General features: G+C 32.3%; 2 protein-coding genes across 2 annotated transcripts; one reads left to right on the forward strand and one right to left on the reverse strand.

Moving 5' to 3' along the window:
- The first annotated feature begins 5368 nt into the window (after nucleotides 1-5368).
- Nucleotides 5369-10620, forward strand: LOC662294 (uncharacterized protein). Its single transcript, XM_008194627.3, has 9 exons — nucleotides 5369-5755; nucleotides 5805-6112; nucleotides 6318-6463; nucleotides 6515-6879; nucleotides 7076-7194; nucleotides 7248-7416; nucleotides 9813-9913; nucleotides 9965-10120; nucleotides 10175-10620. Exons 1-9 carry the CDS (start codon nucleotides 5566-5568, stop codon nucleotides 10520-10522), a joined length of 1902 nt encoding a protein of 633 aa, XP_008192849.2. The 5' UTR covers nucleotides 5369-5565; the 3' UTR covers nucleotides 10523-10620.
- A 2781-nt stretch (nucleotides 10621-13401) lies between these two features.
- On the reverse strand, nucleotides 13402-22161 carry LOC662332 (ATP-binding cassette sub-family G member 1). Its single transcript, XM_968433.5, has 9 exons — nucleotides 21424-22161; nucleotides 19388-19505; nucleotides 18788-18977; nucleotides 18351-18735; nucleotides 14759-14890; nucleotides 14361-14711; nucleotides 14212-14312; nucleotides 14010-14165; nucleotides 13402-13961 (listed from the first exon to the last, which is right to left on the reverse strand). The coding sequence occupies exons 1-9, from the start codon at nucleotides 21611-21613 to the stop codon at nucleotides 13617-13619; spliced, it is 1968 nt and encodes a 655-aa protein (XP_973526.1). The 5' UTR covers nucleotides 21614-22161; the 3' UTR covers nucleotides 13402-13616.
- Nucleotides 22162-24982: the final 2821 nt, after the last annotated feature.

Genomic DNA, 24982 nt, shown 5'->3' on the forward strand with positions numbered 1-24982 from the left:
AAGGTAATAATGGTTTAATTTAGGACAACAATTAAAAGAAAATATTTTTTTGATTACTTTTTTTTCAAAGTTCCCCTTTTCTATTATTTCCAGTAGGTAATAGTTCAACCTTCAGTTATCGCAAAATATTTTTAAAAACAAGCAACCTTTAAATTTATTTGGGCGTTCAGTTATAGAAAGAATTTTTTATGTAAAAGTGATTGAAAAAACCAAAAATTTAAAAATAATTATCTCTTTAATTTGTCGGTTTTTATTCCATTTTATAGCGATATTTTTTGCTAAATCCAAATGAAATATTCAGGCGGTAAAAGGCGTGATATCGTCTTGTTATGCCACCTGTTCATCATCCCGGTGTGAAATTTCGTTATACGCCTTACTTCATTACGCTAATTATATATCCCTATATTTTATTGAATTACATGGGCCTTCGTTGCGCACTTGATATTATATGATGAGGAAGACGCATGAAATTAGTCGGTTTTACGATGTCGTAGTCGTAATCTGCTTAGCTTTAACTAACTTTCTTTAGTTAGGTCCTAATTTTGTGAAATGTTGTGGTACGTTACTTGATTACGGGAAGCAATTAGAAATTTGGACGACGAACGAATTTTCCTTTCATAGAGAAATTCAAATTGGCACAATGGAAATTTAATCAGATTAGCGTTCATCAGAACCAAACGATCCCTCTATTCTTAAAATATGTGAGCGTTTTTTGAACAGAGGGATAAATATTTCGCCGTGTGCGAGATTGTCCAAACCGGTGGCTTTTTGTTAAAATTTGCAAATATAAATCGGGAGCGCGTCCGTGTCCGAGAACATTTATCATCGGATGTATGATGTTCTGTCATATTGCAAATAGAATGGTTAAACATGAAATACATACAAGCCAAACTTAAAACAGTGTTTTGGCTGTGCCAATATCAGAGTGAAATATACCACCCGCATCAAGATAATTGATGTTAAAATGATGTCAGCGCTATACGACAAACAACCCCCTCGAATGCATTATTTCCACACAAACAAAATAAATAAGACGATTAACTTTTCTACGAGAGACTTTAATAACTCGGGCAAAGAAATTACAAATTCTTAAGTGGCATAACAAGGAAACGACGCGTTTTATGGTTTAATCTAACCGCTAATACAACAAACTTTAATCATAAATCGCTTGCACACGTGTACTTTTATAAGATTGCACGTGCGTTCGCATAATTACCCCACATTCGGGACGGGAAATTCGCAAAAATGTTTAATTAAAAATATAAAAGCTTGATGAAAATGTGATATGTTGAATATTTCCGCTAAAAATCTGATTTTAATAAAAATATTTAATATGATATCGCGATTATCAGGCAGCGCAAATTTATGCAAAAACCAGTGCTCATTTCTGTTTAATCGGACAGGGTATTAACACCGTATAATTTTTCGACAAACAGGCATTACGTTGTGTTTATTGTCATTACAACCTATTCAAAAAACAACCAGTTGTTTACTACAAATCAATTGTTTATTTTAATTATTTGGTGATTTATTATCACCGCAAACGATAACTGTTTACAACAAAACGTCAATGTTTTTACCCAAAAAACAGTTAAATTAATTGTAATTCGTCCAAATTTAATATGCGCATTATGTGTTGCCTGACTTCAGGCGCATCAAACTTTTATAAATAGTACACCTTATTCAATGATAGAATGTAATTGAGTGTATACAAAATTGCCTAACACAACATAAATCAAGTGGAAATAATGCAGAATTAGAAACCGATAAGCATATCCTAAAATTGGCAACACAATTAATTACGGAAGTAATAATTTAATAATTACTTAAAAATACATCGTTTTTTTAATGTTTGACTTTACAGTCCACGTGAACAAAAAAACAAAAACCGGTTTCTGGTAAAATATACAGGGTGTATCAGAAATACGTGTGTTAATTTCACCACGTAATAAAACTTATCAAATACAACAAATTTTCTGTATAAAATTCAGCAAAATTCTTATTTATAGTTTTCACTGTTTTTCTTCTTTTTTGTGTAAACGAGCCGGTCAGTGTTTAATAATTAGTTTGTTTTCATAGCAACAATTTTTATTGTTGTTTTAAATTATTTAAACTGTCCCTTTCTATCACAAGGAAAATAGTTCGGCTCTTTTATTTTTGTACCCATAGGAGGGTACACGTTTTAGGTAGATTTGCGTTTTTTTTAAATAGAAAAGATGTTTTATTTGTTGAGCTGTGTTACCTGTTAAAATTAAGACAAGACACGTATTTCTGACATTCTGTATTTCAAGTTTCAAATAAATAAAAATCGGTACAAAATTGCTTCTCTTCGAATTGAATTTGAAAGACGTATTTTCTGCCGGTGATTTTTAACGATAAAAAATGTTGCCAAGAACGGTAAGCCGCGCAACAATTCAGGTTTTTGTTATTTTATTTTTACATTTTCACTTTTGGTCTTGGAGTTGGTTTAGAAAACATGTGGGTAATATTTTACTTTATGCAAAAACAATTACTTAACTAATTATCTATTCGATCAATTTTCTCATTAAGAGCAAATGGAAGGCTTCATACATAAACAAATTTTGGTCTAGTTCCAAATTTAAGTTTTATTCATTTAGCATCCTCTATCCCTCATCAACTTTGAAGTAGTTAATTGTCATGCGATTTCAATCCGATTACTAAGCCTTTATCCTGCATTTTTCTCTCAATTTAAAAGCAATTCCACTTTACACCCACACGCCCAAAATTAGGCCCAAAGCCGGTATAAATACTAGTGAATAGTTAGTTGTAAAACTGTGAAAAAACTAGTCTCATGATTTAATAAAATGGTAAGAAGACTTTTGAATTGTTGAGAACGTCATTCAATTAGGCAAAATAGCGTTTGCTAAATCTAATGAATTTATTAGCAAGTTAATAGTGGCTCGGAACAGATTGGGACTTTGGGATTATTTATGACAGTGCTGTTAAATATCGATTGGTTTTATTGGCGTATTTTGGCCAATAACAATTCATTATTCGGCCCTAATTAAAAAGGAAAACCGATCACTCCAGGTTTTTATTCCCTTATTACAGCAAAATTTATTAAATTATAACATGCCTCAAATATTTCGTATCTCGCTGTGTTAACTTTGCCAATATCACTAAAATTAACACCGTTCATTTAACTCTCTTGAATATATTATAGTGGGTAAACGTTCAGATTTTATGTTTTGTTAAGCTAAAGAACGGGGAGATCCATTTAGCAAATGAATTAATCACATGCAGCAAAACGTAAGTTCCAGTTTAACTCAACACGAGTATTAGCAATTTATTTACGCAAAAATGTACAAAAAGCTTGCATCTATAGCCTTAAATGTAACTTATACAGGGTATAATTATATCATAAGTTACTTATCTTTCCGAGGGCTTAAGGGTTTTCGCTCGTCTTTAGTTAATTACTTAATAAAAAAAATTATTTAACAATACAGTGGCGTTACACGTTGATTGGCGCCACCTAACCGAATTGGGCGTATTTACTACGAGTTGGATTCTCGGATAACAGTCATCTGTACTTGATTTCAAGTCTATTGATTTCGCTGCGGTTACTGAATCACTCCGAACTTTATCCCAATGAATCAAAACCCACGATTTTCTCAAATTTTATAAGTTTTGTCGTACTTTGAACCCACAGTTGTTACTGATTCCTAATCAGTAAATATTTACAATTCATTATTTAAAAATATTACAATCAAATATTCCACTACCAAAATTCATACAAGTTATTGTTTGTCGTGATAAATGGCTAAAAAATGTCACAGAGGAGCAAAGAGCATCTGACTCACAAATGCTCTAATCTCATTTTTTAATACGGAATGGTGAAAATTGGCGATTTCGAAATGAAAGCGAGGTCAGCCGTAAGAATGGCTTTTGTTCTAACAATGACACCTTTTTGAACTTTTGACCAGGTTTTATGTAATATCGCCTCTCCAGATGCCAGTAGATAAGATTTAAAAACTGATCGTTAAATTCTAAATTGGGACAAACTTGAAAATGCCTCGTGCGCCCAAAAAATGTATCAACACTGAGTACGCATTATGTGATAAGTGGCAACTCGTCGAGGTAATCGTCGTTGCCTCAGGAAAGACATTACCTCGTACCTGGTTTAATGTCCTCGACCTGCCTCACACGCACATATGCGATCGTCTTAACTAACCCTAAGGGAGACAAATAACCGACCCACTTATGTTCGAGAAAAACTGTGCAGGCTCCACAATTTTCAGTTATATAATACGTCAAACATTGCAACGAAATTATTCAAAGTGATAAATTGAGTGCAAAAGGTTAAAAAAGTTTTATCACTACTCCCACTTCCTTGAGTTTCGTGGCTAGAAAATGACAAATGCGATTTCTTATTTGTTTATTATAACAAAGTCGATTCAGAACTTGCCTAATTAAATTATTGATAAATAAAGCAGATGATTCTAATTCAGAAGTGGTCACTCTCTCCTATACAGATATTTCGATGTTTACACATTTTTGCACAAAATTATCACGCAGTACAATTCCAACACATTTCGAAACTGTGATCTAAAAATGTTAGAAGCAAAAAGTGATGTTTTTAATATTATTGAGTTATTTCTATTTCTAGCGTTTCTAATAGAATAACTTATCTTGTTTACGTTTTTCTATTACCGTAATTACGCAAATATGTAACACCCTGACGGTTTGTTTGAATAAATTTATTAAAAACTTCATGTGTTTTAATTACAACTGAATCAAATCCTACACTAGCTATAGTTACCGTCAAGTACTTTTTTATCAATTATCTATAGACAGCAATAGTATTGAAATAATTGAGACACATTACCTTAATCACCGAACAATTTTATCACATTTGTTCTAAAGTTCAAATAATTCTTTGAAAAAATGAGTTGTTAGTCTTTGCCGGTTACATAGAAAATGAGGAAGTAGGTAGGTACCTAAATTCTCCACGAGTAATCAGAAAAATTATTAATGAGCGTTTGTGTGGTAATGAATGGATAATTACTATTTAATTTGTGTTAAAGTCCAAAACAATAAACTTTAAGATGCGTTTTGAGCAGGAATAACACGTCACAAAATAATTTGAAAGTATAATACATAATTCTCCGCTAATTGCGAGGTTCAAACAAAGTACCATATTTTTAAAATCAAAAGCAGGAGTCGACCTATAGACTGTTTCATGGTACTCCCCATCGACGTCACAGACCAGAAAAAACCAGTGGGGCCTTGAACTAGGTACCATACCTGATGCATAATTAATTTCTCAAAATACCAGTTAGTTGTGACGAAACCGCTGAATTGAATTTATTTGAAAAAATTGCTGATTGAGTTTGTGCACATTCGAAAAGCGAGCGAGCATCTCGTTTGTGACAATACGAGTACTCTCACACGAGAGTGGACTTTAATCGCGGTCCAATCTGTTTAACTTTCCACACTCTATATAAGTGACCAAAGCAAGATGATAATAATTCACTAGAAATAAGCGCGATCGCAAACAACTTTTGTTCATTCTTCCATGTCGGTGTAAAGTGAACACGTCTCACCATGGAAGTTGTAATGCACGAAGCGGCCAACCCGACGGAGGAAAGTGAGAGTGTTAAATATAACAGTGCGGAAAAATCAGTGACTTTGATGCAAGAGGAAGAAAGTGGTACTTTTTCCAGACCGCCCCAGCAAACCATCGACTTACAGTTCGAAGATATCAAATACACGGCCTCTTTGGGGTTTAGAAAAGGTGATTATCTCGATAACGATATCACGAAAATTGCAATTTCGTAATCCAGGTACTAAGGAAATCCTCCATGGAGTCAATGGGAAATTTCCCCCAGGCCAGCTCATCGCAATTATGGGCCCGTCAGGGGCTGGTAAAAGTACCCTCCTTGACATCCTCAGCGGGTACCGCATCCGTGGCGTATCTGGCACAGTTTATGCCAACGGTTTTCCCCGAAACTTGAAAGCGTTTCGCAAGTCGTCTTGCTACATCCAGCAAGACGACCGGCTCCAACCCCTCTTGACCACAGCGGAGAACATGCAAATCGCCGCCGATCTCAAACTAGGCCCTGAAGTTTCGCAACGGGAGAAGACCGAAACGGTGAGTTTGTCTTGACCTTTCTTGGCTATTTTAGTCAAGGTTGTGTAAGGAAATAATTTTAAACATTCTCTTGTAAAAAATAATAATGATAACATGTACGCGTGCTGCTCTTATCGTTGCTTTGACCCGTGAAAGCGCTCCAAGACAACTAGGACAATAAAACATATTTTGCGTATTCCTCATTAGATTAAATTGTTTACGACAGATTGAAGAAATTTTGAAATGGTTGGGATTGAGCAAGACGATGAACACGAAGGCGGCGGGGTTGTCCGGAGGCCAGAAGAAGCGGCTGTCCATCGCTTTGGAGCTTATAAATAACCCAACTGTTATGTTTCTTGATGAGCCAACAACGTGAGTTGCACAATTCGGTTGACCAAGCATTGATAACAAGTGCAATTTCAGCGGTTTGGACAGCTCTTCCTGTTCCCAATGCATCAAACTGCTCAAGGATTTGGCGCGCCAAGGGAGGACCATCGTGTGTACCATCCATCAACCATCGGCCTCCCTTTTCCAGCTATTCGACCAAGTCTACGTACTGGCCGCTGGGCGGTGTTTGTACCAAGGCAGTACCACAAATCTAGTCCCGTTTCTGAACGACGTCAAGTACCCATGTCCACAATACCATAACCCAGCCGATTTTGTCATCGAATTGGCGTGCGAAGAGTACGGGCCTGAAATAATCGACACCATGGTCGCAACCACCGAGAACGGCAGTTCGGTGGCGTACTTCGACAAAGAAGTAGTACCAACATTGAAACGACCAATCGGTAATTAAGTTGATACAACAATGTAAACATTTATTCATGATTAATTAACAAACAGATTATTTGAGATCACATTTTTTCGTTTTTTCCTTCGATCATTCTTCCAGCAAGTGATCTAAATTTAGCAATCGAAGAATGATAACCACCTGCGACAGGCGGTCTGTGCGGTTATCACGTTTGACTTTTGATTTTCTTTCAGCTGGAGGCAATTCGGCGAAAACATCCTCCGATGATGAATCCGGGTTACAAGCGACCAGTTCGTACAATCAGTTGAAAGTGTTGTTACGAAGGGGATACATTAAGACAAAACGTGATCAGGTAAAGTGAGTACCGGTGTATTTTAATCCGTTTTTAATGTTTTCGGTTTACAGACTTTGACGTATATGCGGCTCATGGTCAATGCTTCTGTTGGTCTAATGTTGGGAACGTTGTACTGGCAGGCGGGGTCAGATGGTACCAAAGTTTTAGATAATTATAATTTGCTCTTCTCCATACTTATGCATCACATGATGTCCACGATGATGCTCACCATATTGACATGTAAGTGTTTAACGAGGAAATAGTCAAGGTTTGGTACTTGTAAACATACAAATGGTTGCGCAATTGTAACCAAATGTTTTGCAAAATCAAACAAAGCGTCTCGGTTCGTTTTTATTAAATCAACTATCAATTAAAAAGCAAGAGCAGTCATGAATTAACCAATTAAGTCAAATTAGATCAATTGATTTTAATCTAATCAAATCAAATGTTTAACTAACTGTTGCACTTTTACGCAAATGATCAATTTTTTTTTTGTTCTTTCAATAAACCCGACCTAATCCGTATTTTCTTAATTAAACTTCTCTAGAATGAATTACAGTTATAATTAACAAATTAATAGTCATATAAATAACAAGAGTTCGGACTTTTTAGCACAAAAATGACGGAAATAAGTGCTTTAAAAATGTAATGTAATGCTTGAAAAATGCTCAAAAACTGAAAATATATCTAAAATTATACTCAAAACTTTTTTCAAGAATATTTTAACGCTATAAATAAAAACAAACTTTTACGAAAAAAATCTCAGGAATAAATTTTTCAAAAGTAGTTATTATTAGTTATTATTTTTTTGTGGAACCTTACTACGACATTTTTTTAGTAAAAGTTTTTGTTTTGAAACCTGTGCCTTTTTAAATTACATTATTAAAGTTGCGTTCCAAACTATCGTTACTAGACATTATAAAGATTTTCGGAACATGGCCAAATTTCATTCGTTAAATTTATAACCACGACGTCTCAAAATGACAAAATTTTCGATTTTTTTTAAAATACTAGATAATATTTAAGCTAAAAAAACTTAACTTGAAAGACATCAAAATTTGCAGAAAAGCTTAATTTGCCTATGTCGATAAAAAACTGTACGCTGTTTATTGAAATCACTGATTAGCAAAATACTAGGTTAGGAAATCAATCTCTAAAGATAACATAAAAAATAGCTAGAACTAAATTACAGGGTGCTCAAAAACTGGCGCACAAATTCAGTGATACGTTTTTGAGAAGCATGTGTAGATTACTGGAAAAATCGTGAAAAAATTCCTAAAGTCATATTTTAAAAAATTTGGAGCTACCCACTTATTTGTTAACTTCTCCAGTTTTTATTATTTTTTAATGTTTTTAAGTTTTACATTAAGTAATCATTCCCTAACAAAACGGTGCATAATTATTTTTAAAATTATTATAGTTTTTTTAATTAAAAAAAATAAAATTCATCAAAAAATCACAATTTGTAGATGTGCCATTAATATGGGAATTATTTCCTAGGAAGCCGTTGAAAAAATAATTTATTTTTGTTGCTGATCTCGTTGTTGATCAAACTCTATTGCGATCACGACTGTTAGACAACGTTGCCAAATGTCATTTATTAAAATTCGTTATTTATTTTGATATAAAACTTTTTTTACTATGTTCACTTCTATTTGCAAACAATTCTCTACCAACACCATTGAGTTGGTGCGCAGGTTTGGCTCGAATAATCAGCTAAATCTAAAAATATATCCCAATTACGTCGACATTTGTTAAAATAAATAAAGTGCGAATAAGCTTTGTTTAAGAAATAATATTTGTTTAATCGAGCCAGGAAAATATTTTTAAACAACCAAAAAAGTGTATTAAGTAAATTACAATTTTTTCTTTTGGCCTTTTGGATAAGCTTAGTTTTCTACAAAAAAGAATATTGTACTATTGTACAAAAAATTCACCAAAAAATAATTCGACTATAATCAAAAAAATATTAAAGTTTTATAAGAAGTTACTGTCGGTTCATTATTTTTTGCAATTGAAAAAAAAACCCTTGAAATTAAGCTTTGTTTTCACCGTTTTCACCAAAAAAAAAAAACAGGAAAATTATTGTACGAATGATTTGCCAAAAAATAATTCGTCTAAAAAAGAGCCTATGTTAAAAAATATTGAAAAGACCAAAGAATTTATATAGGCCTTAAAAAGTTACTGTCGGTTTACTACGTTTTTGCAATCAAATGCCCTTTAAATAAATTTTGTTTTCTTAAAAATCAGACAATTGTATGGATAAGTCCCCAAAAAATAATTCATCTAAAAACGAGCCAATAACAAAATACTAATTTTGAAAGACCGAAACATACGAACGCCTTATAAAGAAGTTATACTATCGGTTGAATATTTTTTGCAATTATACTTTGAATAGGTTTTGTTTTCTGCAAGAATTCAGGAAAACTACACCAAAAAATAATTCATCTAAAAACGAGCCAATGACAAAGTATTCTAAGTAATTTGAAAACCGGATTTGTGACGTACTTTACTTGCAAATAAGTAAATTATATTAATCTATTTTTTTCCATTTGCTTTTATTTGTGTGTTGTTACGTAAAAGCTAACAATTAACAAGACAAGCAGTTAGCTCATTTTTCAACTTTTCAATTCTAGTTCCCAACGAAATGTCCATTTTGATAAAAGAGCACTTCAACCGGTGGTACTCCCTCAAAATGTATTACACTTCAGTAACCCTAGTCGACATTCCAGTTTCGGTAATTCACCAATAAAAATATCAAAACTCGAATAAAACCGAACAATTTCAGATCGCATGTTGTGCCCTCTTTTCGACAATAATTTACTACATGACCGGACAACCCCTTGACAAACAACGCTTTATGATGTTTTTCGTCATAAGTATGCTCGTAGTTTTCGTGGCCCAAAGTTTCGGCTTAATGGTTGGTGCCGTCTTCAATGTTGTTGTAAGTACAATTAAAAAATAATAACAAGCAAACAAGTCTAAAAGAAAATTGCAGAACGGCACATTTTTGGGGCCCACTCTCTCCGTTCCTATGATGATGTTTGCCGGGTTTGGGGTCACACTTCGAGACCTCCCTGCATATCTATATTGGGGGAGTTATATTTCGTATCTGAGATACGGACTTGAAGGGATTGTTGGGGCGATTTACGGGCTTGAAAGGGAGACGATTTGGTGTCCAGACGATGCCTACTGTCATTATAAATACCCGAAGAAACTGCTTGAGGATATTGCAATGAAGGGCGACCAGTTTGGAAACGATGTAATCGCACTGGTTCTCATTTTGTTCTTTTTGAGGATCGTTGCGTACGTTCTTCTGCGGTACAAGTTAATGGCGGTTCGCTGATTTAGCTCTAAGTTATTTATTTGTGTAAGGCTGTGTTATTTTATTTTTATATTTATTAAATGTGTGTTGAATTAAACCAAATATTTTTTAGAATCGTATTTATTTCGTAAGTTTTTTTACACAAATTTGATTGTAAAGCTTACAGTGTTCACTTATTCCAGATATCCAAGTTAATTCAATTTTTGCTTCTATTTTTAAAACTAAAGACTAGGACAACCAAATAACTAAATAACTCATTCGCTTATCACATTTTATCATCTTACAGAACTAACGAAATTTCACGTCTGTTTAAAAGAAACCAAACAGATGGCAAGTCAAAAAACGCAAATTCTAATGCATTTAATCAAGCTTGTCTAGAATTAATTACAATAAATTTTTATGGTTAGTGATCAATGTTATTATGAACTTACATAAATTTTACAAATAATTTGCCACAAAATAATTTGTCTAATGAAACAATAAAACAATGACAAAATACTTTAACATCAAAAAATTTATTAAGGCATTTTTTTTGTAATCGAAAGCCCTTTGGATATAAGCTTTGTTTTCTAAAAAAGCAGGAAAATTGTATGGATGACTCGCCAAAAAATAATTCAACTTAAACAAACCAATGTCAAAAGATTAAAAATGCCTTAAAAAGTTATTGACCCTTCACTATTTTTTGCAATCGATGGTCCATTGGACAAGTTTTGTTTTCTGCAAAAACCAAAAATATTTTACTGATGCTTGGGTAAAAAAAATCATTTCAAAATAACGAGCCAATGAGAAAATATTTGGAAGAAACCAAAAAATGTATTAAAGCATTAAGATTTTTTTGAATTTTTGAATAAATTCTGCAAAATTCAGGTACGAAAATTATAGTATAGGTTATTATCGTATTCAGTATTTATTTTTTGAATAAGCCAAGAAAAGTGTAATACCGGTTCACTAATCGTTTATTTTTAAATTTTATTAAATGCGAGTTGAATTAAACCATATATTTTTTAGAATCGCAATTACTTTGTATTTATTTTACAAAAATTCGATTGCAAATCCGCCCATCAAAGTTTACAACGTTCACTTAATCGAGATAACCAAATCAATTTGATTTTCGTTTCTATTTATAAAACTATAAAACTTATCACATTTCATTTGAAAACATGATCGAAATTTCACGTCCGTTTGATAGAAACCAGAGAAAAACGCTAATTCTAATGCATTTAATCCAGTTGTCTAGAATTAATTACAATTAATTTTTACGATTATGTTCAATTGTAATCACATAAATTTTACAAATAATTTGCCACAAAATAATTCGTCTAATGAAACAATGACAAAATATTTTAACAAGATCAAAATATTTATTAATGCATTGAGAATTTACTGTCGTTTTACTGTTTTTTTTGTAACCGAAAGCACTTTGGATATAAGCTTTGTTTTCTAAAAACGTAGGAAAATTGTATGGATGATTTGCCAAAAATTAATTAATCTAAAATAAACCAATAACAAAAATTAAAAATTTATTATAAGGCCTTAAAAAAGTTATTAACACTTCACTATTTTTTGCAATCGATAGTCCTGTAGGTTTTGTTTTCTGCAAAAATCAAAAATATTTTACTGATGCTTGGATAAAAAAGAATTCATCTAAGAATAACGAGCCAATGACAAAATATTTGGTGGAAACTAAAAAATGTATTAAAGCATTAAGAAGTTATTGTCGGTTCACAATTTTTTTACAATCAAAGACCTTTTGAATAAATTTTTCAGAACTCAGGTACAAATGATTCGCCAAGAAATAAGTCGTCTATAAATGAGCCAATGACAAACTGTACTGGGAAAACCAAAATTTATAGTATAGGGGCCTCACTACATATTATAGGTTATTATCGTTTCAGTATTTATTTTTTGAATAAGTTTTGTTTTCTGCAAAATCAGGAAAAGTGTATGCCGGTTCACTAAACGCTTATTTTTATATTTATTAAATGTGGGTTGAATGAAGCCAGATATTTTTTAGAATCGTATTTTGGTAGTTTGTATTTTTTTACAAAAATTTGATTGTAAATCCGCCTATCAAAGTTTATAATGCTCACTTATTCTAGATACCCAAATCAACCCAGTTTTCGTTTCTATTTATAAAATTATAAAGACTAGGACAACCTATAACAACAAAAAATAAATAACTCATTCTCTTATCACATTTCACTTGAACACATCTTACACAAGTAACGAAATTTCACGTCCGTTTGATAGAAACCTTACAAAAACGCTAATTCTAATGCATTTAATTAAGTTTGTCTAAAATTAATTACAATAAATTTTTACATTAATAATCACATAAATTTTACAATTGATTTGCCACAAAATAATTCGTCTAACAAAACAAGTCAATGACAAAATGTTTTAAGGCATGGCGAAGTTATTGTTGGTTCACAATTATTTTTTGCAATCGAAGACCTTTTGGATAAGCGGTCTTTTTTCTGTAAAAATAAGGAAGAATGATTCGCCAAAAAAAATTCATCTAAAACAAATCAATAACTAAATGTTTTGAAAAAAAAACTTATTATAAGGTCTTAATAAGTTATTGTCAGATCACTATTTTTTGCAATCTAAAACCATTGGAAAAGTTTTGTTTTCTGCAAAAAACCAAGAAAATTGTAAGGATGATTCGTCTAAAATAATTCGTCTAGAAACGAGCCAATGACAAAATAATTTGAGAAAACCAAAAAAATTATTACATCTTTAAAAAATCTTGTCGGTTTACAATTTTTCTACAATCAAAGACCTTTTGAGTATAAGTATTGTTTTCTGAAAAAATCGGGTAAATTGTAATAGTGGTTCGTAAATGCCTGTGTTATTTTATTTTTATTTTTATATATTGAATAAAACCAAATATTTTTTAGAATCATATTTATTTTGTAAATTTTTTTACAAAAACTTGATTGTAAATCGGCCTATCAAAGCTTACAATGTGCACCTTATTCTAACATCCAAATCAACTCAATGTTCGTTTCTATTTATAAAACTATAAAGACTAGGACAACCAAACAACAAAAAATAAATAACTCATTCTCTTATCACATTTCATTTGAACACATTTTACATAACTAACGAAATTTCACGTCCGCTTTTTGATTTGCAGACTCAAGGCGAAATAAGCCGCAATTCTAATGATAGCAACCAGACTTAACATAAAAATCACAGCTGTTGAATACTGAGCATATTCCATATCCATCTGATCTAGAAACTTCTCAGGATACACGAAATGGCAATAGTCCGCACTGCAGGGCAATTTGCCGCGATCGTAGCCCAGAACTGATAAAACTAACCCTTCCAGACCATATTTCAAAAATGATATGTGAAACAGCCACCTCATATAGGGATGAGAGTCGTTCAATTGGACGAAAAATCCCGAAAAGATTGTGAAGGGGAGAAAGCAAAATGGTCCAAATATCACACCGTTCTGAGAACAACTGTTCAAATAATTTAGTCATAAAAATAAATGACTCACCTTTATGTCCATGATGGCGCCTATAAATAATCCGAAACTTTGCGCCACTAGCGATATCAGAACGCACATAAAGAGGAATGAAAATATTCGAAAGGCTTCCACTGGTTGCATTGTAAGAAAGTAAGTAACAATCGCGTAAAGAAGTGTCGCCACCATCTAAAAGCGATAAAACAATATTTTCGCTGCAAAATAAACCGCTTACTTGTATTGGAATATCAGCTAGTGTTATTGCTAAATAATACGACTTGAGCGAATACCATTTATTGAAGTGCTCCCTCGTAATAATGGGCAATTCGGAAGGGACTAGAAACCGAACGTTTACAAATAAAAGAGTACAATTCGTATTCTTACAGGTTGTTGTGACGCAATTGAACGCCGTCAACATCAGAAACATCACGGAGAAAAATAAGAAATTGAAGTTATTGAGAACATTCGAAGCATCCTCTCCTATACCGTGATAAAGTGTTCCGATAAAAAGGGCTATTCCTAAGTGTGTCGATATCCTCGAATATGTCAAAGTTCGGTCACGACTTATCAAGAGAAATGTCCGTTTCAGTAACACGTAGATTTGGTTACAGAACGAAGTCGGGTACTGACTGTTGCCGCAAAAAGTGGCCTCTTTGGCGTTACCATTGGTTATTTTTTTGAACAGGATTGGAGGGGCCTTGACTGGGGTTATTTGCCCACTTTCCATTAACTTGTCTGTAATTTTCAACAATTATTTAACGAAGTTTCAATCAGACTTGTACCTATGTGGTCAAGCGATTGAAATTGGAGAGAGTTCCTTTGTTTGTTTCGCCATTCTTGATTTAAGCCGTTATCTGACTGCTTGACCAAGATTTCAGTGAAGTCGCCGTAATCGCCAGATGCCACCTCCAAAACTGAAACAAATGTTTTTGCTTGATAACTTGTTAAATTAAATCTTGCTGTGTGAACAAGAGACATAAGAAAATAAAGTGCACACAAAGCATTGTTTCCCACGTTTGATGTAAACAAGAATTTCAAAGTAAATGGTAAGTCGAGCCTATGCAACATAAAAAGGAATTTGTTAGTTTATTTATAAATATAGGTAACAGAAAAAATTAATTAGTAAAAGTTGTTCTTATTCAACGAAAACTATCCACACACATTTTGCGTTTTATTTTATTTTTTGGTTAACTTAAAACTTAAATAAATCACAAGAAAATAGTGTATTAGCTGTTTCAAAAATATAAAAACGCCAACGTCGCATTTTCTCTTAAAATTTGCTGTTATGAATTATTCATGCACTTCAAAAAAACGTAGTTTATATTTTCAATGAGAGACCTAATCATTAATAGCTATTTTACATTTTTATTGATCTTATTTAAAAAATAATTCAGTAAAATGTGACGTTGGCGTTTTTATAGTTTTGAAACAGCTGCTTCTATACAAGCAATAAAATTTTCTGCAAAATAACACAAATATTACAAATTTATACAATGTGTTTTTAAATGATTCTCATCAAAAATTGTGCCGCTCTACTCAATTGGATCCTCTGTATTAACAGAGGATTAAATTGAGTAGAGTGGCACAATTTTTTTACATGTTAACCAATTGTAAGTTGAATCTGTCAGTTAAATCAAATGTGTCAGTGGTAAAATTCAATTAATTGCTTTAAAAAAATTCATTAAAATGCAACTAAATTGTTACACTGTGCAAAAAAAACACTTTTATTATAGAAGCTTATTTCCGAATTCGAGACTTAATAAATGGAGAATAGTAATTTCGATGTCTAATCGCCTATCACTATTTCTATGAAGCGGCATTTTCTGATTTTACATGAGAAATTCACAGACGACTAGATGAGAATCATTTAATAACACATTGTATTTTGAAAGAACTTTTCTTAAATATAGTACAATATTGAGGGCATTAATTAAAAAAGTCCGGACTTTTAACATTTTATTTTAAGTCGACGTTTCGAGTTTATCTCAACTCTTAATCATGACATTAAAACATTTTTAAGTTAGAATTTGATGAACCATGCAGGAAAAGCCGCCATTTTGAAAAACGTTGACTTAAAATCAAAAAATTTTAGAAGTGCAGACTTCTTCAATTAACACCCTATTCAACCTTAATAATTATCACAGAAGATTAATCAGTCAATATGTCAAATACTGCAATATATTTCATTTTATTTTTTATCTTTCGAAATTTTATTATAAATCTGAACGTTTACTCGTCTGTGAAAATTGCCGGAGCTCATAAATTTGTTTCGAAACATTGTTTTGTGTTGTTTTGTTAACTTTTTGCTTCCAGTCGAGTTCAGGATTATTTGAATAAAATAATAAATCTTAAATTAAAAAAAATTGATACAAAACCTAACTGCGCCAATTAGTAAGCTTGTAAAACATTTGTTTTTTGCTTCCTGTCGAGTTTACGATTATTTGAATAAAATGATAACTTTCTCCACTATCGACTTGCTAAAGTCCTTGAATATTTTTTGAAGTCGCTGAATGACCGTTAAAATAATTTGTTACAAAATCTTCTGACTGCGCCAATTATTAAGCTTGTAAAATCTTGTAAAAAAATAAAAAGTATGGGTACTCCAGAAAATAATAGAAAATATACCGGGTGCTCTAAAACCGGCGCACCAACTCAGTGGTATGGTAGAGAAATGCTTACAAAGATAAAAATAGCAAAAAAATTTATGTATGAAAGACACTGATAAATAACGATTTCTAAATCAATGATATGTGGCAACGTTGTCTAACAATCGCGATCGAAATAGAATTCGATCAACAATAAAAATGAATTTATTTGTAAAACGATTTCCTAAAAATATTGCCTAGTTGTTGACATGCCTACAAATTTATTGATAACTTTTTTTTTAATTCAAAAAACTCCTAGAGACTGATAGTAAATTTAAAAATAATTATAGTGTTAGGGAACGAATGTTTAGTGTGCAATATAAGAACATTAAAAAATAATGAAAATTGAAGAAGTTAACAAAGTAAGTTTGAAGCTTCAGATTTTTTAAAATATGACTACAATTTTTTTCAAGATTTTTCCCCTAACCCACACAGCAACGTAGTCTGAGTTGGTGGGCCAATTTTTGAGCAGCCTGTATAAATTCACGTTCGGTAGGTCAAGATGAGGTAGGTGTTATTCAAATAATATAAAAAAACATTCATATATTTTGAGTAAAAATTTGTCTTATATTATTTTGCACTTGTGTTTTCATTGTTAAATATTATTTTTTTGACTCTAGTATAAAACACCAAAAAAATCTATCTAATCTATCTAAGTGACAAGTGTTTTTCTTTCACTTATTTCTGGGGCAATTATTTTAAATATTGAACTAAAATGTTGCGATTGTTACAAAAATATATACAGGGTGTATCAGAAATACGTGTGTTAATTTTAACAGGTAACAGCGCTTAAGAAATAAAACATTTTTTATTTGTATCTTTTCAATAAAAGTTACAGCAATTTTCTTAAAATTTTGAAATGGATAACATATTGAAAGATGACCCGCCTATGGGTACAAAAATAAATATTTATGTTGAAGAATTTAAGCATTTAAAATAACAATAAAAATGGTTGCTATGAATACAAACTAATTATAATTAAACAATGACCGGCTCGTTTACACAAAAAGGAGAAAAACATTGAAAATAATGATGAGTTTTATTACGTGGTAAAATTAACACATGTATTTCTGATACACCCGGTATATATGTATGAATATGAGACTCAAACGAGACGAGACGCTCGTCTGTCTCAGTTCTTTTAATATGATTTAAAGGCTACATTATAACTCTTTCTAATTTTTCTTGGTCGATATTTAGTTTTAGTAAATAGTATTTAATTACTGTTTTTAAAAAAACGGAATAAATGTGACCGAAAAACCAGTCCAACTGACGCTTACCTCGTTTTTAAAACGTTTATTTTTACAGACAAAACCTGAAAAAACGTTTTTGTAAATACTTTTATCGCGACAAGTAAAAATTACGCACAAGAACCTCAGAATTAAGGTCAAATAATTTAAACAACGGACCAGTTTCCTGAAGGTTTCGAGTCGCATATTAATAAATTTTCTCAATTTACAAAGTTATCTCACATTTTATGACTTGAAACCAATGACTGTAATTACTTTGTAATCTAACCCAGAAATAAAGTTAAAATTGTCACAATGCGCCTGATGTAAACAAAGACCACAAAGAGACACGTCATTAATCCCGCGATAACCAGGAAAAGTGTTAACGACCTTGTCCTGCAAGACAATGACAATTTTTTTTTAATTGAATACGTTATCTATAAGAGTCGAATTTGAATGCAACTCTGAAAGCGATTAAGCAAGTGTTCGATGGTACTTACGGTAATCCGCAGGATTGTGATACGGTGGACATTTCAAGTTGCTTTGTTCCAAATATGGAAGGAGACCTTCGACCGTTCCTTGATAAATACAATAGCCATTAGCTACCGCGTAAAGATGATCAAACATTTCGAAAATCATAGCACTTGGCTGATGAATCGTACAAATCACCGTGCGACCAGTCGAAGCGATTTGTTTCAAAAGCATGACGCATTGTTTCGACGTTAGACTATCGAGCCCGCTTGTGGGCTCGTCAAAAAACATAACTTGAGGATTTTTCAGCAGTTCTAAAGCTATAGATAGACGCTTCTTTTGTCCCCCGGACAAAGAACACGTTTTCACCTTCCTATTCTGCCACAAGTTTATAGATTCCAATATTTCTTTAACCTGGAACCAATCAATTGAAACAAATTAATTACAACAATTGATTATTAATTACCCTAGATTGCTTCTCTCTGTGAGTATTCCTCGCACTAAGTTTGAGATTTGCGGCCACAGTCATTGCCTCATGAACTGTGAGCAAAGGCTGGAGATTGTCATTTTGCATTATATAACACGATTGTTTCCTAAATGTACTTTCTTCTCTTTCTTCACCATTTACGAGAAGCTTTCCTGCCACTCCTGATCTCCTAAAAAAGAACAAAGTGCTCGGTACAAACGCACGGAAACAACTTTCATTCAAGTACGCGTGCACCGGATTTAGATCAATATTGAGTCAGTCGGTGCGAGTGCACCCAACTCATCTCTGCATTATACAAAACAAGGCAATTTCATGCGGTTGAACGCTCGAAAAGTTTGTGAATTAATAAATTATACGCGAGATTATTGGTATTTACGACGCGAGCGAGCGATCAATTCGCAACGCGTTGATGATTGAAACAATGAATTTATAATTGATTAATGCTTGAATGCATTTTAATTTTTACATAATCTCGATGGCCTCGAACCAAATCGCGACTTTCGTTGCAATTAGAGGGAAAAAGTGCATCCAAAGTAGCGGCAAGGTTTGCGAATTGCTTAATTAGTGTTTAGAACTTACGTATATCCTGCTAATATATTCATAAGGGTTGATTTACCAGCGCCGGAAGGGCCCATTATTGCTGTTAGTTCTCCGGCCGAAAATTCGCCGTTCACTTTACGTAAAAGGTCTCTTGGTTCTGGAAAATTCAATGCAAAAAATGAATGTATTCAGATGAAAGCAATTAAAAGATTATAATTGCAACAAATTATAATACGCCCTTTCAAGAGCAATAAACATGTTTTCAAGTCGCACAATGTGGTAAAATCTCAAAAATTGCTTGCACTAAATGAAAGACTGTTCCTTTAATTAATAAAACGGGGTCAAACTAAGTTCAAGTGCTGTCGGCAGCCCATCATTGCTTTGATCAAAACCTCTCATTGATCAGCGAAATGAAAAATGCACGGCAAATGTGGTCTCAAATATTCATAATTTCGCTCATTTATTAATGAATATTGATGTTGCCATTTTCCCCGAATTAATAATTGAGTAATAGTCGCTAGGAAGTTCAAGTTTTATCGATTTGATTTTTTATCAGGATAAACAGGTGCTTATCGCCAATATCAATCAAACAGCTGCAAGATTCTATTATCCCTAACAAAATAGTAAAACTGTTCAAATGTTTGGACACGATTTACGGTATTTGCCAAGCCAATATCAAGGGTCACATAAATTAAAATTTGCATTGACTTTAGGCGTTTGATGTCTAGACAAATAAATCTCACAAATTAAAAGGATAAACAATTAAACAAGAAACCCTCGCAGAAACCGAATTATTTTTTTATTTATTAGTTGATTAAAACTGGTTGGGCTCGGTTGACGTACTTGAAGCAATTTTTGTTTTATTGTTGCAACTTTTACTTGTACACCATTAAATTTTATTGAGATTACCCCAAAACGCGAGGATCCTTTAAACTATTCACTCTGGCAAGCGTATTGTGTAATTTATTGCAGACAGGCTGTAATCTTACAGACGAACCGATCAGTATCGTAAATATCTTCGGGTCACCCTTGTCAAAACATCTTATTGTAAGGGTTGATTATCATATTAACTGCTGTAAAACTTTATGGTGTACAAAGAAAACGTTGCTACAATAATTTTTTGGAGCATTTTACCTTTGCTGGGACTAACAAAAATTTTGAAAATCCAACATTGACCCAATTATTTACCTAACAGCTTTTTAGAATTCATAATTCCATAAAAAAATATTTTTCTACTTTGGTTTCACAAATTGTTCATTGTGAGATTGAAAGTAGTTTCATAAAAATAACTTTTGTGTAACTCCTTTTAGTTAATTTTTACGAGTTGTATTGACACTGCTGGGTTGGGTGTCATTAGTCATCACTGTAATTTAGTGTGTGATCTGTCAACAGCGTCAAATCGTTTAATGATAAAGCCCGAATAATTAACAAAATTGAGAGGAGATAGTTTAAACAGATTTTGAAATGTAAACAAAAGCAAACAACATAAGTTGAAAGTAGAAAAAATAGTATATTACACTCGTTTTTTTAAGACTTAATTGTGGCACTCCTTCGTCGTGCTCCAAAACCATTCGTAGTGCAATAGAACGTCTTATAAAACTCGTATAATGTTCTATTAAATATTTTACTCAAAGTTATGATTAAAAAACGTGCCATTGCGGTTAATTATTAGTTTGCGTGCTCTTATTGTGTCAAATATTCCTTATTCTCCTAATTATTGATTAGGCACGTGAAACTGATAAATGCTCGCTTAGTTCCCGAATTTAAATCGAAGAACAGTGGAAAAAATGCGACCAAGTGATTTATTAATTCTAGCAGCAACGCCAGAAAACGTAATTTTTCAACTAGATAAAAAAAACCTGAAAACAATGAAATAAATTACGTTAAGTAGCCACTTTTCCAAGTCCATAAACAAAATTAATGGTTGGTTGAAAAAAATGTTGCAATTAGTAGGATTCAACAGAATTTTAAAGGTGTTTAACATTAGGAGATAACTGTGTTTAAAATTTCAACATGCCGTAAATAATTATCAAAACAGTGGAAGCTGTGTTGTGATAAGCCATGCTGTGACTTACTCCTTCGCAGGATTCCCTCCTTGACGGTGTAGGTGAGGTCCTTGAACCCGACATGCACCAAGCCCGTCGAGCTTTGCTGGTACTTGGCCAGGGGTCCATCCTCCGGAATGGGCAAAAGCTCCAACTGGAGGGAATCCGGTCGTTTCAGGAATTTCGAGTGTAGCGACGGTGTGGACGTTGTCTTCTCCATCGCTACACAGAAACTGCGCGATTTTCACCACTATCACGCTCAAGCCCCACTCTCTTCTTCTCCTTTCTTTGTTATCAACATTCGTGTTGTTTCATCTCGTGGAAAAGTCGAAACAGGAGGACTTGGTTGTTTCGTGTGATGACTAAACTGCGCCTATCGCGACTTATCACTGATAACAGAAACAATTAACGCAGGCTCGATTTTAAAACTTCCCACCGTTATCGTTACTGCCCACCAGTTGGGGCAAGAAGTCAAGTGTTTAAATTTAAGCGTGAGAAGCGAATCAAAGGCACAAATCGACGATTTAGCATTCGAAATACACATTTCACGGATGAGAGGGTGGATAAAATGAAGAGGAAACAACGCAGCTCATTATCTATGATATCCGTAATGTTTATTGTTTAGTTTCGGATTTTGTGACAATGAGGATTGTAATTTAGTCAGCAAACCAGACCGAAGATTATCTTGACGCGCACTAATTGCGGAAATAGAGAGAATTTGCAATGTTTTATTTTTTTAAGTAAATATTAGACGAACCCATTACTAGATAACAACTAACAAATTAATTATTTGTTAAGCGTTAAATTTAAATTTACCAAATTACCAACTCTAATTCACAATTTTATCCTCTTGTTATCAGTACACAATAATCCATGTTTGGATTAGTTATAAGTTTTATCAAATTTATTACTGTTCCGTGTATGCATTTTTGGAAATAAAATTACGTATCGATAATAAATCTACGAGCAACCTAATGCCTTATTTATTGATAATAGATTAAATATTAATAAAACATTGTCTCAATCCTTTGTATTCATCTGTTTGTAGGTTGACATTTCTTATTAATTATTAATCTTGTTGAAAAATTATGCTTCACAGCGCAGTGGTTCGAGGAACTTTATTTCTAATAGATAGGCAACTTTCCAAACGCTGGAATTAAATATGTGGTCTACGGAGAATGATAACTTAGGAGACGAAACGAGATACAAAATCCCAGGAATTTCTGTACCCAAAAAAAGTACGACAGAATAAAAATTTACAAAAATCGTTTTAGATTTATTTAATTCTAAAGAATTCACTAATTACTTGGAAAAAAAGCACTCTTCACAGACTGCGAAAAACTAACGACTAAAATTTTCAGAAGACATGAAAAAATTTCAAGAAGCTGAGAATACGGTTAAAGATGTTAGGAAAAAATTTGTAGAGAATTAAATTTTTTTAAAAAAGTCTTTGAATCCCATTTCAGTTCATAGTACAGACTGATCCAGTAATACTGAGTCTGTTGGCAACACTGGACTTAAATTTTTAAGGATACCAATATAATACGCTACCAGTTAACAACAATTTAACATTCTTGTGGGGTTGTACGTCAAATAATTGTCAAAAGAAATCGAATTCGGTTACAGTGTTGCAAATTACGAGCACAAATACTTTCAAATGTGTTGCCAACAGACTCAGTATTTCTGGATCAGTCTGTAGAATTTCGCAATAGCGCATTTGAATTTTTTGGAGAAAAATGGAGCACAAATTGACAGTTTCTGATAGGTTTTCTTAGCTTAAAATGTGTTGTTGGGATTTAGTTTAACACAGAATTCTTTTCTTTTATAGAATTTGTGGTTCATTTTTCACTCCGAAAAATACGCTGTTGCAATTCTAATTTTTTTTATCTTTACATTTTATTTTTATCGTCAACGGTTAAGTCACCAAAGACGTTCAAAGAAGGATTCGTTTTATTTTACCGGTCAAGTAACGAAAAGTTAGTTTATAGCTAACTAAACCGTTAAAGAGACTTTTGTTATGGAAAATTTAATTTTCTACAACATTCTTCGTAACATTTTTCTTACACCTGTAACCGTATTCGCAAAGTTTACGATAAAATTTTTGGATTATGTTATGTTTAAGTCTTACAATTGAGAATTTAATGCTCTATCTGCCTGTATTTTTTCAAATTCATTTATTTCTATATAAATAATCGTGTACCACACGGTGTACCATAAGTAAAAAGTAATTTATAATAAAAGAGAGAAAATCGCATTCAAATCATTATTCTTCCTACAAATAATTACAAGTACAATAAAATCTTAAAATTGTGAAAACAGTTAGTCATAACAACTAATATTTAATGGTATTAAAACTCAAACAATAATAAACCATGTAAAAGCGTATTTTGATTAATTGTTTGTTCAATTTTTTATGTAATTTATTGTTAATGTATAATCTAGTAATTCGGGAAAAAAAGAAATAACTTTTTTTACCCTTTAAAATTTTTCTTGGTGTTTCCAGTGTTAGGAGAATTATAAGTAAATAAAGATGCTTTCCTGGTTATGCAAATAACTATTTCGCAACAAGGTAACAAGGTACAATATTTTTCGAGGACGTGAAATATGAGGAAAGTAATTTCGGTTTAAAATAATACGGAAAAACTTTTATACGTGCTTTAGTGTTTTATTTTTTAAAAAGGCCAAATAATTTCATTTTGACCAAAAAGTTTAAGAACATTTTCCACAGACTTCGTCACAATAGTCAGCCTTTCGTCGACCGATAAAAGTTCTGGGTGACCAAAACCCTAAAAATAAAATATAATAACACATTTAACAAACACACATAGAAGTTAATACACCTTGCTGAAAGCTTTCCGCCACAAGTAAGAACACAAATAGTACTACTCCAAAGAACTTCATGTTGCTGTGATTACTTTCGAAATCGTCGCAAGATAAGTGTGAATTGCAATTTATATAAAAATAATCGATCAAATAATAATAAGTACAATAAGATCTTAAAAACCGTATAAAAAATTATAATAGAAAATTTAAACCGCACAAAATCTGAAATAATTTTTTTTTATTTCGTTTGGGCGGAAGATAAGATAATATTAATATCAGTCAAAACTTTAAGTAGTTGGAGAGTTGTTTCTAAATTAAACTAAATTACATAAAGACGGTTCTTGCTACAAATAACACTATGAAACAAATTATAACTTTTTGTTTGTATATAGGATTGTTTACAATTTTCAATTTTCAACAAATTTCATGCTACTGTCTTTACGTTTTTGGAACTTACGTTATATTTTACTTTTCATTAAATTAGACTATAACATTAAATCAAATACCAAAAAATAAAGCAAATAAAGCCAAAGAAAACATTTTTATTTAACAAATGAAGAAATATGAAAAACACCTTCTGTTAAAATTATGTCGACTAAACATAAACATTTAGGGTCGGTTTACAGAAAGCGAAATTAAGATTTAAATCAAAATTAAACTAATTCGAATTAAGTTGCCATTTAAAATCCACTGACAAATGTCAAGTTAATGGCGATTAAAATTTAATTGCAATTAAAATGTTCTGTAAACCGGCTCTTAATCTTTT

This window comes from Tribolium castaneum, chromosome 9 (assembly GCF_031307605.1).
Source record: "Tribolium castaneum strain GA2 chromosome 9, icTriCast1.1, whole genome shotgun sequence".
In the NCBI taxonomy this organism is placed as follows: domain Eukaryota; kingdom Metazoa; phylum Arthropoda; class Insecta; order Coleoptera; family Tenebrionidae; genus Tribolium; species Tribolium castaneum.

What these genes read in the sequence shown, in the direction of transcription:
- LOC662294 (XM_008194627.3), top strand. Translation starts at nt 5,566, where the DNA reads ATGGAAGTTGTAATGCACGAAGCGGCCAACCCGACGGAGGAAAGTGAG. An exon ending in TTTCTTGATGAGCCAACAAC is followed by an intron (nt 6,464 to 6,514) that starts GTGAGTTGCACA and finishes GTGCAATTTCAG; the next exon opens with CGGTTTGGACAGCTCTTCCT. An exon ending in GTGCCGTCTTCAATGTTGTT is followed by an intron (nt 10,121 to 10,174) that starts GTAAGTACAATT and finishes AGAAAATTGCAG; the next exon opens with AACGGCACATTTTTGGGGCC.
- LOC662332 (XM_968433.5), bottom strand. Translation starts at nt 21,613, where the DNA reads ATGGAGAAGACAACGTCCACACCGTCGCTACACTCGAAATTCCTGAAA. An exon ending in GGAGGGAATCCTGCGAAGGA is followed by an intron (nt 19,506 to 21,423) that starts GTAAGTCACAGC and finishes TGAATTTTCCAG; the next exon opens with AACCAAGAGACCTTTTACGT. An exon ending in AATATATTAGCAGGATATAC is followed by an intron (nt 18,978 to 19,387) that starts GTAAGTTCTAAA and finishes GTTCTTTTTTAG; the next exon opens with GAGATCAGGAGTGGCAGGAA.